This window comes from Desmodus rotundus, chromosome 7, assembly GCF_022682495.2.
Source record: "Desmodus rotundus isolate HL8 chromosome 7, HLdesRot8A.1, whole genome shotgun sequence".
NCBI classification, from domain to species: Eukaryota; Metazoa; Chordata; class Mammalia; order Chiroptera; family Phyllostomidae; genus Desmodus; species Desmodus rotundus.
This window is the reverse complement of record NC_071393.1, coordinates 35,378,183-35,390,953: the sequence shown is the minus strand read 5'-3', so window position 1 is coordinate 35,390,953 and position 12,771 is coordinate 35,378,183. Positions and strand designations below refer to the sequence as shown.

The window sequence follows — 12,771 nt, the reverse complement described above, 5'->3', positions numbered from 1 at the left end:
CAGTGGCATTTCTTGGGGGTGGGATAGATAAGGCCCGGGATCCCTGTCAGAGGAAGCATGATGAATTACCCTCAGTCCTGGCTCCTGCTTCCATTCAGTGACTGGCAGGTCTCAGGCTTCCCTGGCAGGTGCTCACACCCCTGGGAGAGTCAGCCTCCTGCCAGGCCACTGGTGACCTGCAAGGGGCTCTCTGCGGGCTGTCTGCCTCCTTCCTGGTTCCAAGCCAGTGGCTCTTGCATCTGTTGTGCGCAGAGGCCTGTCCCTCTCAGGTAAGGAGCCTCCTTAGCTGTAATACGGTGCAGTCCAGAGACTGACCCTTTCCTCCAAGGCCTTGAACGTAACAGGTAGCCCTAAGCCGCTCAGACCCTGCACAGAAGACCCCAAACCCTCTGTCTCAAGGTCAGTTGGCAACATTATTTCATAATCCAGGCAAGCCCCTCAAACCAGGTCGCCCCCCTTTGGTAATAATCGCAACTATCAATTTTTGTTTCAAGTTCTAACTCGCAGTCTCATAGGACTTCAGAACCGAGAGTCATCTAGTCCGGAATCTTCCTTTCACAGATGGGGAAACTGGGGTGTGGGTCTGTTGCTCTCCCAGGCCCACAGCCGGTATGATGTGTGGTTTTCCCTTTTATTCAGGCAGGTGAACTCGGCTAAAAAGCCTCTCCCTGCCTTGCCATAGTTGAGTCTCCTTGGCTGCCAGGCCCGTTAGGCATAGAGCAGGCTGCAGAGAGAGGCAGAGGAGCTCTCTCAGTTGTTGGGGGATGAAGGCAGGGCACGCCTGGTGTCTGGGTCGTCTGCCTGACGTGGGAAGGCTGGACTGTCACCCAGAGCCAGCGCGTGGGACAGCCTCAGCGTTGTCTCTGGCAGTCCCAAGGCACCCACTTTCAGCCCTTCTGCAGAGGGCCGACACCCTCCCTTCCCCCTCCCCTCCCCCCGTCTTGGCAGCCACACAGGGCCGGGCTGGGGGCACGCAGGACTTGGGCCACCACCAGGTTCCAGTCCACCCCTAGCCTGGGCTTTCTCTGTGGAGGTTCTGGGAAGAGGCCCCTTGGGTTAGGCGCGCAGCCTTGACTGTGGACACGACTCCGTCTCCTCCCGGCCCTTTCAGGCCCTGTGTCTGCCCGTTGTTTCCTTCACCCCCGAGCGTTTCTCAGCCGAATGCGGTCACTCTGTGTGAGGATAGAAAGGCGAATGCGGTCACTCCGTGTGAGGATGGAAAGGCGAATGCGGTCACTCCGTGTGAGGATGGAAAGGCGAATGCGGTCACTCTGTGTGAGGATAGAAAGACAAATTGTTTCCACGTCTGTAACACCATTTTTCAAGCAGCCATCTCCGATGGTTAGACAGTAAGTCCAGTGACTGCTCAGAGTGAGTTCATAATTCCTCCTGGGGAGCTGGCCGTCAGAGGTTGTTAGAACCGCACTAGAAATCTCTTGGTGTACAGCCGGACAAAACCAGTGTCACCAGCCTGGCCACTTCATCCTGTTCCGCTGGTCCTCCTCCATGCACGACCATTTCTGAAAGTAAGTTACCCCCTTCGTGTTTGCCTGCCCACCACTGGAGAGACTCAGATAACAACAGTGCAGACTCCAACAGCCTTCCACAAACGGGGCTCAGAACCAGCATCTTACGATAGAACTCGAACGCAAAGAGCTTGACCACTTGGCCTCGTTTCCTTAGCCCATGTGATAATGGCCCTGCTAGGGCCTGAGCCAAGGAGGTGACTGCTTTTGGGGCTATCAGCACAGGCACAGCTAGCGGTAGGTCCTGGCAGACACAGTACTGGCCAAGGGAGCTGGGCTTAAGATTCCCAGGTGGGTTACCATGGAGCTGGTTGCTTTGACTCTGAGAAGCTTTTTCACAAATCTTCATAGTAGCTTAGTTTGTTGAACACCATGAAGTGTAATATTCAGGCCACGGTGAGGGAGAAACAGCCGCCGCCTTCAGAGAGCCGCAGTCCCCTGGACACCAGGTGAACGTGTATTAAACGGTGAGAAAGTAGTTACATGCTGAGCGGGGGCTTGTAACAGAACATCAGTGAGCGAAGACATCCGTGTGAACCAGGGTAGGAGGAAAATTACTCCTGGAGGGAGTGGACATTGAAGGCCAAACCCGAAAGGGTTTGGGCAGGAAGCGGTCATTTTAGTCCTGATGAGGAGGGAGGGCACAAAGCAAGAGGTAGAGGAGAAATGAGCTTAGCTGTGGGGGTGATAGTGAGGAGACCCAAGTAGCTGGTGAGAGAGCTGTTGGGTGTATTAGAAATACTCGTGCCTTATCGTTCGCAGAATGCTGGGACTGGGTCGTGAGATTGAGCCTGTAGGCGGGGGCGGGGCAGCAGTTGGAGTCCCGGTGGGTTTAAAGGAGGAGGTGAGTGACGCGGTAAAAGTGCAAGTCGACTGCACGGATGAGAACCCTCTACAGGCATCTCATCAGCCAGCCAGGGCCTGGTTCAGCACGGTAGCTGCAGACTGGAAAGGAAGGCGCCTTTGCAAGGTACCTCAGGAAGAATCGGGGGGGGGGGGGCCCTAACAATCTGTAGGTTGGGGATAACAGGAAGATGAGGGGTCCGTGCTGCCTCTGAGCTTCCTGCCTAAAACCTCAGTGCAAACACTGACTTGGAGTGAACAGGTCACACATGTGAAGATGTCCTGCAACCTTCTGGGAATGTAAGCTTAGGGGGCCTCTGTGAGGGGACTTTGGAAGTGGTCTCCCTAGTCTCTGGGCGATGCCATGGAGGGTGTGAGCGAGCCCGGGCCTTCAGTGTGCTTGCGCAGACAGACCTCCTTTAAAAGGACTAGACCTGGTCCTGTCCTGCCCGAGACCGGCGCCGCTGCGGCAGGCTCTGGTCTCGTGGTGGGAGTGAGCGTCCCGAAGCACGGGGAAGAAAAGCTAGCCGATAGCCGACGTGCACACCGTGTCAGGGAGTGTGCCAGCAACCCTCTGAAAGCTTACCTACGCGTCTTGGGGTCTAACTGTGACCCTGTGTCCTGGACTCTCCTAAGACCAGTTGCTCGAGACAAAGGCGTCGGAGACCTCGTGCCCCATTACCACGCTGAGAAAGACGCTGCAGCAGTCCCCCACGTTCTCACTCACACCACTTCTGCTTCACAAATGTGGAGCCTCCACCCCATTCCCTGGCTTGAACTATCCTGTAGGAGAGTTGGTGAGGCCGACATTCCATGGCTGGGAAGAGAATGCCGTTTCTCAAGGGCAAAGAAGCAGGAGTTGCTAAAACAAAGCCCCTCTCTAGTGAGGCTGGCCTGATGTCTACCAGGCGGGCCCTGAGGTTGGGACGGGGAGGGGGGTGGGGTGGGGCAGCCTGTGTACAGTACAGCCAGCTTGCGTTAAAAGGCAACAGGTCTCATGCCCTGCCCTGGACGGGGACCCTTCCCTTCGGAATTCTCCCCTCTGACCTCCAGATCATTAATCCAGAGGCTGCCAAATGACAGTCATCCATCACGCCTCCTGGGGAAGGCACTGGGCCCCGCCCTCCTCGCATCCCCTGGTGCTCATTAGTGGGCCTCCTGCTCAGAGCCAGGTTTCCTGGTCTCAGCTCCCGCTCCTCTCACTTCCCTTCCGGTGGGCGGTCAGTGGACGGAAGCTGTTCTGACCTGCCCCTCCCTTTCAAAGGCCAGGGAAGGCAGGGAAGGGGTGGAGTGATGAGTGAGGACAGAATTGTTGTGGCTTTTCACCCCTCCCCGCCCCGCTGGAAACCTGTTTCCTGCAGATCCTTTGACATGGTGGAGATACAGGACAGAAACACCCATTTCTCTCCCCTGCAGCAGGAGAGGAAGCAGGCAGTTACTCAGGTAGATGAGCCGGGCAGGAGCGCCCCGTTGAGGGAGTTGGGGCGGCCTCCTGGAGAGAAGGCCAACTGTCACGTGAAGGTTGCAGAGTAGTGAGTTCCCACGTCGCCAGGAAAGAGTCTGGACTCAGTACTGCTATGGAAAAAGTCCCATCCTCTCATTTATCGGTGGGAAAACCGACCCAGAGAGGCTGTGTGTTTTACCCCAGGCCACACAGCCGGTAAGCTGGGCCTGTCTTCCTGTTCATCCCGGGAGAAGTGGCCGCTGGTCCAACAGCTCTCAGGCTTAGGGGTGTGGCTTAAATTACACCTCTAAGCCAATTCCTGAACATGTTTCTAACTCAACGAAAGGTGGGCACGTATAGGTGTCTTCCTCTCTGCTTGAGGGTGACGCAGCCCTCCGTTTCTCTCTCTGGACAATCGCAGGGACCCCCATCAACCGAATCCCTATCATGGCCAAGCAAATCCTTGACCTGTACACGCTGTATAAGCTGGTGACGGAGAAGGGGGGCCTGGTGGAGATCATCAACAAGAAGATCTGGAGGGAGATCACCAAAGGCCTGAACCTGCCCACGTCCATCACCAGTGCCGCCTTCACTCTGAGGACCCAGTGAGTGGCCGGGCCTCGGGGAAGGGAAGCCAAGACTAGAGGAAAGGGATGTTTTGGTTTTTTTTTTTTTGGGGGGGGGGTGTTGCCCTTGACTGAGGGTTAAACGCATAACCCCAGTGTACCGGGATGACACCCCAGCCAAGAGGGCCACCCAGCCAGGGCAGAAGGGGGATGTTTTGACTTAGAGGAGAGAAAGGAAGAAAATTCCGTTGTAGAGCGAACAAGGGGAGTAGGGTTTCTGAGACAGCCAGGAGCTTTCTGAGATGAACCCTCACGAGGCGGAAGTGATGATGAGAGCCGGTGTTTCCCAAGGGGCCTCTGTGCTGCTGCTTGGCCATTACGTTGCCTTCAAACCTCACCGTCGACCCTGGGAAGTAGGTGTCATTCCCATTTCCCACATCACCAAAGCTAAGTCTCTGAGGTTAGATTGGGGAAGACCATACAAGCTAGTGAGCGGTGGAGCTGAGATTCATTCCCACCCGGGCCTCGTCCCTGAAACCCGCACCCTTCCCAGGACACTGTCTCCCACACTGCGCCTCCCACCTGACACTCAGCTTGCCCAGCAACATGGGACCCAGGAGGAGGCAGGCGGTCAGGCCGCCCTGGGGTCGGTGCATGATTTTTGTCACCGATGAGTTAATTAAAAGCGTGATAGAAATAGTGAAGCTAAGAGCAACTTGGGAGAGTGAGGGCCAGAAGGGGTTCTCTTCCTTCGCAACAAGTTGCTCGTGAAGAACATGGAATGAGCCACTGACGTGTCGGTTAGGTGGCATGTCATGTCCTTGTTGAAAAGTAGAAAGGATTCACCCGTTGGAACAACCCCGGCGGGAGTTGGGGGCAGAACTACAGCCACTGCAGGAGTCCTCATCTCGACGTTCTTGGGTAGAGAATTGCTTCCTGGGGCACCTGACCCACAATGGGGAAAATTGCCGGTCTGCCCGGCCCAACTTGGGGCGCTGGGGAGACCGGGAACCAGAGAGTCCTGTCACAGCACAGGCCCAGCGTCTCCCAGGGCACTGGAGAGACACCGGGACGACCATGGAGCGTTAGCGTGCGCCCCTTATCTCCCTGGGTGAGTGACGCCTCCCCCTTGAGTGGTGGCAGGCAGAGGGCCTGGGCCAGGGTGCTCAGCGGGCCGAAGTTCTCTCTTCCGAGTGGTGCCCCAGGTTGTGGGCCTGTGTCCGGGAGGCTTGCCTGCAGGGGCTGCTTCCACAGACCCAGCAACGTAAGTGAGGCGGCGCCTGGTGCCCTGTTTCGGATGACTCTTTTTTGCTTCCTTCCAGGTACATGAAGTACCTCTACGCTTACGAGTGTGAGAAGAAAGCCTTGAGCTCCCCAGCTGAGCTCCAGGCAGCCATTGATGGCAACAGGAGGGAGGGCCGGCGGCCCAGCTACAGCTCCTCCCTCTTTGGCTACTCGGCCGCTGCCACTGCTGCCGCTGCCGGGGGCCCTGCTCTTCTCTCCACAGCCAAGATCCGCTTCCCCATCCTTGGGCTGGGCTCCAGCGGTGGTACCAGTGCCAGCAGCCCTCGGATGTCCCCAGCAGCTACCCTCAGGAAAGGTCTGCAGGGCCCTGGGGGAGGAGGAAGGAATGGAGCCAAGTGTCTGCGTCCAGGCCCTGGGCGGGAGGGGGATGATTGGTCAGTCTAGCTTTGGTGCCTTTGCCAGGCGATGGAGTCCCGGTGACAACAGTACCTGTGCCAAATCGGCTGGCTGTGCCCCTGACTTTGGCAGGCCAGCAGGCTGGCGCCCGGGTGGCCACACTGGAGCAGCTGCGGGAGCGGCTGGAGTCAGGGGAGCCCCCCGAGAAGAGGGTGTCCAGGCTGTCGGAGGAGGAGCAGCGCCTGGTGCAGCAGGCCTTTCAGCGCAGCTTCCTCAGCTCGGCCCGGCAGCTGCCTGTGAAGATCCGGGTCAACGGGAGGGGTGAGCGTTCAGGGGCCCCCTCGCATCCCCCAAGACTGGGTGGGGGCTCCTCCAGCTTTTGCCCTGCAGGCCCCCAGAAGGGTCCAGAGGCCAGAAAGTCACATGGAGCTTCAGTGGCTGCGGAGCTCAGTTCACCAGCTGAGGTTATTTTCTTGGGGACCAGACACTGCTTCGGGCAGGGCCTCGCTCTAGCAAATAGGAAGCAGCAGTGTTCAGGGAGGAGTCAGAGACCTGCGGGACAGTAGCTGTGTCCCCGCCCCTCCAGCCTGCGATCTGTGTGAATTAAAGGGCTGGGCCCTCACTCCAGTGCCTGACAGGAGCAGAGTGTGCGCAAGCGCAGGGCACGTCTGGGAGAAAGTCCGCACCCCTGTCGCTGAGGCTCTGTGAGGGGCTGGGTTGCCTCAGACCAGGCCACCTGTGGCCGTCAGAACAGGTGGGAGGGAGAGAAGACGAGTTTGGCAGCGTAACTGACGCCCTTCCCCTTCCCCTCCACGTTTTTCAGGTACTCCACCTTTATGTCCCCGGAAGCACACATTCCGTGTCCCTTGTTCCTCTCCCCACGTCCCCTCCTCACACACGTTTTCTTGCCCGTCCCTGCCCTTGGCGCTGTCCCAGAACAAACATGAAATACACGGGGTGGGAAAGAAACCAGGGTGGAGGAAGCTGTGCACATTCCCAAGCAGTCTCTCCCTGTCCACTGTCCCCTGGGTGAGGAGGCTGCAGGTGATGGCCCAGGCAGCAGGGCTCTGCTCCGTTAGCCGTTCAAGGCCGGGTGCCCGGTCCTGCACAAGCCAGAGGCTCACAGGGCAAGTGCCTCATCTGAAGGAATTCTTGGTTCTGTGCATGATGAGGGGGCAGAGGTGATCTAGGCGGTGGCCTTCCGCGAGCCCCAGATGCCCAGGCTGAGATGGAACACCGGGTGCTGGGCAGGTAGCCCCTCCCCCTGAGGAGCCCCCAGCCTGGTGAAGGGGAGTTGGAGGCAGGTGAGGCCTCAGAGGCAGAGGCTGATAGATCTTCCTGATCTCTGGCTGCTCAGCCGGTGGGTACTGGGTGCTCGGTGAAGTCTGCTGAGCCCCTTTGAAAGTGCCAGCGCACAGCTGTGAGCCAAGGGCAGCCTCCTTGCGGATGGGGATCCCTGATCCTTCAAGCAGAGAGAGTCGGGGGGTAAAGTGGCCCCTGCAGGAAACAAGCAGAAGGACATTAGCAAGCCTGGACCCTGCTGCCAGACCTCGTGCTCCAGCCTTTGATCTAGATGCTCTCTAACAGCACCCAACCTGCTGTGGCCGGACCCAGGCATGGGGCAGCAGCCTCGGGGCAGCAGGCGTGCCAGAAGGCTTGACCAGGCCTGCTGTCCCCCTTGTCCCTAGCAGAAGACAGACCAGAGGCCTCAGCTACAGCGCTGAATCTGACCACAGGCAACATCGGGAGCATTAACATGTCCGTGGACATCGACGGCACCACCTACGCAGGTGAGGCCCACCGCGTGGTGGCCAGCCCCACTTGTCACCCCCTGTCTGCATATCTTCCCAGGGGCCTTCCCTTAGGTGGTCTCAAAGTTCCACAGGCAAACTGTCCTTCTGGACTAGGAGAGGCCGAGGGTAGCGAACAGGTACCCCCGAGGGTAGTGATGACAGGTCTGCCTCCGCCTCTGACCCAATAGTGGAAACCCAGGGCCAAACCCTTTCGGACCAATGATCGGCTTGCTAATTGAATAAGTCACTTAATGTGAAGTCGTGGTCGACTCTGTGTCTGTGCCTTCAAACGCAGTGGGAGTAATTGTGTCCTAAGTCCACCATCGTGGTCTTCCCGTGCACAGCCCTCCTGTCTTTGTGCCTTGCTGTTCTCTAACTGCTGCCGTTTCCTTTCTTTAAAACGGGTCAAGGACAGGCGCAAACACTGGTCCGAGTGCCCGTGTGCTCGCGACTCTCCCGGCCCTTGCAGTTGTTTCTCCCTCAGTCTGATTTGGCAGTGCTGGGTGGGTGAACACCTCTACCAAGTAAGTTTACCCAAGGCGGTCCGCTTAGTTTTCATGGTATCAGTTCTCTTGCCACTCCCACTTTGTGGGTTTAGGGCTGAGTTTGGGAACGAAGCCAGCTGACTCTTGTTAAGCATAGCCTGATGAGTCGGGGCTAATGCGCCCAAGCATTGTAGCCGGTGGCCTTCCGCCAGGAGCTCCAGCATCAGCACCTGGTTGTGCAGAGGGCGTGGAGGGGCCCTTCTATCAGAGCTGGGGGCATTTCCTCGGGCGTGTTTCTGCCCTGGGTACGCTCCTGTGCTGGGGACGAGGCTCCCTCAGTGTGCACCCTGTAGGCCTCTTGCCCTGATCCCTGCCGGACCACCTGCTGTGCGCATCAGGCCTGAGGCCAGGGAGGGGGCAGAGTTCCCCGAAGCAGCCTGCAGAGAAGCAGCAGCTCACCGGGCCAGGAGCAGAGGTCTCTGCCTGACACTGGAGGCCCTCCAGGAGATGGGGCGAGCCCGTGGGTAGGGCTTGGGTGCTCTTGGCCTTCTGGTGGTGCCGTGCCGGTCTGAGAGGTTTGGGGGTTGGGAGTAGTCCGTGGAGAAAGCAGGGAAGCATATGGGGGCCTGATACCCACATTCTCTTCGTCCTCTATCAGGAGAAAGAGCATAATGCCTCCTCTCTCCAAGAGGGTTAAAGGCCCCCCAGACCTCACCCACCTCAATGCCGGTTCCACCTGTGCCTTTCTCGGCGAGCGTGCAGTCACCTGGGCTAGGAACCTGCACGTCCTTCCCAAGAGCCCCTCGCACGCATGCTGCCCCCACCCAGAGCTGAGCAGGCCCTCTGCTCTCCTCTGCTGCTGTCTTCACCACCGGTGCCCTAGGTCGGGCCTCTCTTCCCGTTAGAGTAGCTCCCTTGCAGGCCTCCATCACCCGTGTTCCTCCCAGCCCCACAGCGCATGTTCTAAAACACACACAGCTCAGGAGATCCTTCCCTTCTTAAAGCTGGGGAGCTTCACCACACCTGCAGGGTAGGACCGGGCTTCCTTAGGGGCATACAGGCCTCCGCTACCCTGTCCTCCCATCTGTCCGCCCCGTCTGCACACATTCTACAGTCAGACCACAGCGCTGTGTGGCCTCCAGATGTCCGCTGCCTCTCTGCTCTCTCGGGTCCCCTCTGCCTGCCACGCCTCCCTTCCTCTTTCAGCCGCTTTTTCTAACAGTCCACGTGCAGCCTCCCTCTAGAGCTTTCCTGGCCCATTTCCCTTGCCCTGCAAAACCTTTTTGTTACCGCAGCACCCTGAGGAGACTTCCTCAGAGCATTTGTGACCTTTCAGCAAGACTACTGTGCCAGCCTGTGTGTCCTCCGCACAGCCTCTGAGCACCTGGGAGCAGGGCAGTGTCTGGGGCTTCCGTCGGCACCTGGCCCGATGTCCAGAGTGGAGCCGTGCAGTGGGCAGTGGTAGCCAGTGGAAGTGTACGGAATACGCCTCTTGTCTCTCATCTGCTCACACCGTCTTCTCCTCCCACCCAGGTGTGCTGTTTGCCCAGAAGCCCGTGGTCCACCTCATCGCGGGGTCTGCCCCCCAGAGCATCAGCAGCAGCGCCAGCAGCAGCAGCAGCTCTCACTGCTCACCCAGCCCTACCTCATCCCGGGGCACGCCCAGTGCTGAGCCCTCCACCAGCTGGTCTCTCTGAGGGGCAGGCCCCGGCCCCTGCTCCCCACTCCCGTGTCAAGAGTGAAGGGAGTTGCTGCACAAAATTTACCTCGTCGCACGGGTCCCGTGTCACATCCCATTTGGCCAGATGTCAGAGTTCGGGTGTGCCCGCCTGTCCGGGCTCCGTTCAGGTCCTGCTGTACTCTGGGGGCAGGGAGAGGCCGGAGGGCAGGGCAGGGCAGCGTTGTCCAATCAGGGATTGTCCTGGGGAACTGGGTGGGGTCCGTGGGCAGCCAGCTTCCCAGGGATGCCCAGGCCACCCCCTCCTGGGCACAGTGTGTTGACAATCTGCAAGCCCACACAGGGCTGGAAGCCCTCGCATCCCTCCCCCTTTAATTTAATTTATTTTCCCTGCCCTGCCCTCTGTGTGAGCGCAGGGCCACTGCTCCTTGCCCTGCCTGGCGCCCCAGGCTTTCACCCTCACGTGGGGCTGCTGGGGGCCTCGTAGCCCTTCTCCACTGAGCATGCGACAGGTCTGTCCTTGTCTCCCACGTTGGTTCTTGGGGTGCGGGTCCCTCAAATTTGAAGCAATCCTCCTGGCCCCTTGGTCCCCTTGTGAAGGTCACGGGGAGGCAGTCCTGAGGTCCCAGGGCCTATGGGATGCCTGCTGTGGCACCCGGGTCATATGAACCCTTTTCCGACCCGCTCAGGCCTCGTGCTGCCCCCTCCCCCCTGTTGGCCAGCTCTCCCAAGAACAGCCCACTTGTCCCTTGGCACCCTCCTCTCACGGGGCCATCTCTGCCCCAGCGTCCCCAAGCCTGCCGACGTCAGGTTCATTGATATACCTCAGATTTGTAATTGTTGATGTTTGATTCTTCAGGAAGTATTTGCATCTCTGAAATCTTTTTTATATGTGTTTTGCTGACTTTTGTTGTTTTATTTTAAATTTTTTATTGTTATTATAGCACCAAAGAAGTGAAAGCAGATCACCCCAAAGCCAAACAAATGATTTGGCACCCCCGCCCCTCTGGGAGCTCCGGGAGGAGGCTGGGAAGCAAGCAGGAGAGGCGACTCAGGGATCACAGCGGCAGGGAGGCGGGAGAGAAGCCCGCCCTCGCACAGGCTGGGTCTGCGACCACACCATTTCTGAAGATGGTGCTTGACTCAGTTCCCGCCAGAGCAGGGCTATTCCTGGCCCTACTGTCCGCTCTCCCGTGGGGGCCAGACATCCCCCTTTCACTCCACGCCCCACCTCCGGACGGGCGTCCTTACAGAGGATGCGGTGCTGCAGGAGCTCCATCCCCTGTTGGACTCTGGGGTGGGGCAGGCCGCTCCCGTGTGGTGAGGAGGGGCTGGTTCTCACACAGGGCTCACCTCCAGGCTGGGGTGGGCGCCCACGCTGGCACAAGCCACACCGGCTGACACTCCGTAGCATCTGGGAAAGGAATGGGGGTTCCAGAGCTCGAGCACAGAACGTGCCTCGGCCTGGTAAGCGACAGCTCTACTGGACTGCGCCTCTCTCTTCCCCTCCCCAACCCGCCACACACATTCACATGGCCCCTCCGCCATGGCTGACCGACTTCCAGCCTCAGAAGCCTCCCCACCTTACCCACCAGGCCCGTGAGGGTGCGGGCAGAGAAGGGCTTCTGGGATCTGGTGCCAGGGAGGAGCCCAGTTGGCTGGCACTGGGCCCACTTGAAGGTGTCACCGACGTTTTGCCAGTGTGTCTTTCTCAGGGGTTTGGCCATGCAGAATGGACTCTTCCCAGCCGCAGGGTGCGGGGACAGCGCACCGCGTCTTTCTGGTCATTGGATTCTCTCCCTTAGGCAGCTTGCCCAGCCTCCCCCTCTTGGTGAGCCCTTGCTGACCTCAGGAAAACAGAGGGGTCTCAACCTGAAAGCCCAAGGGTGGGGGCGCCAGCAGGTGTCCCTGGGAACAGGGCCCTGGGCCAAGAGGAACTTCCCCTGGAAGTGAGCCCCGAAGGCCTCTGTTTTCTAACTGGGGAAAGCAGGATAGCACACGGTAGCCTAGGCAGCCAAGAAATACCTCAGATGCCCTCTCGCAGCAAGTGTCTGTATGTGTTGTGGTTATTTTCTATCTTACATGTTCTCGAATGTTTCTACTTCAATAAACCTCTACCTCTTCATACGAGTGGGTGGGTGTTTTCACTGACTCCTCATTGGATGGGCCTTCCCACAGTTAGGGACTGAGCGAGCAACTCTGACCCATCGGGTTTTCCTGGGCCTTCTCCCCTTCACTGCTCACTTCTGTCTTCCCCGAAGCGCCTGCTCAGCCTGTCTTCACCAGCAGGGTGCTTCTGGTATTGCCTGGTGGCCAGAACTGACCCCAGAGATGTCACATCGGTGTCCTGGTAGGCCCAGGCCCAGGGGAGCCTCCATTTAGCAAGTGCTGCTTGCGCTCCTGCTGAATGAGGCCCCTATGCGTACGGAGCTTCAAACAGTTTTGATAGAGTGTATGGTGACAGCTGTCACATCAGTGTGTGTTTAAATCATTTGGAATGAAAGGGCAGATAAAGTGCTTCTCAGATAAGGTCAAGTTAAAGGAGTTCATCGTCACCAAGCCATTATTATATGAAATGTTAAAGGGACTTATCTAAGAAAAAGAAGATAAAATATGCACAGTAAAATGACAGCAAACTCAGTTATTAACAACCACACCTAAAACCAAAACAAAAGAAAACTAAGCAAACAACTAGAACAGAAACAGAACCACAGAAATGGAGATCACGTGGAGAGTTGTCAATAGGGGATTGGGAGGGGGAGAGGGGGGAAAGGTACAGAGAATAAATAGCATAA

General features: G+C 58.1%; 1 protein-coding gene across 3 annotated transcripts in view; it reads left to right on the top strand.

Annotated features, from left to right (window-relative positions):
• The window catches only part of ARID3B (AT-rich interaction domain 3B), a 48,570-nt gene extending 36,469 nt beyond the window's left edge, over positions 1 to 12,101 (top strand). For 2 of the 3 annotated variants that reach the window (XM_024557348.3, XM_024557347.3), the window contains exons 5-9: positions 4,235 to 4,418; positions 5,702 to 5,979; positions 6,087 to 6,341; positions 7,712 to 7,810; positions 9,832 to 12,101. In XM_024557348.3, coding sequence (XP_024413116.2) covers positions 4,235 to 4,418; positions 5,702 to 5,979; positions 6,087 to 6,341; positions 7,712 to 7,810; positions 9,832 to 9,995 — 980 coding nt within the window. In that variant the 3' untranslated portion in view covers positions 9,996 to 12,101. The remainder of the gene's footprint in view (positions 1 to 4,234; positions 4,419 to 5,701; positions 5,980 to 6,086; positions 6,342 to 7,711; positions 7,811 to 9,831) is intronic. The other variant, XM_071221922.1, reaches the window with a different exon arrangement.
• Positions 12,102 to 12,771: the final 670 nt, after the last annotated feature.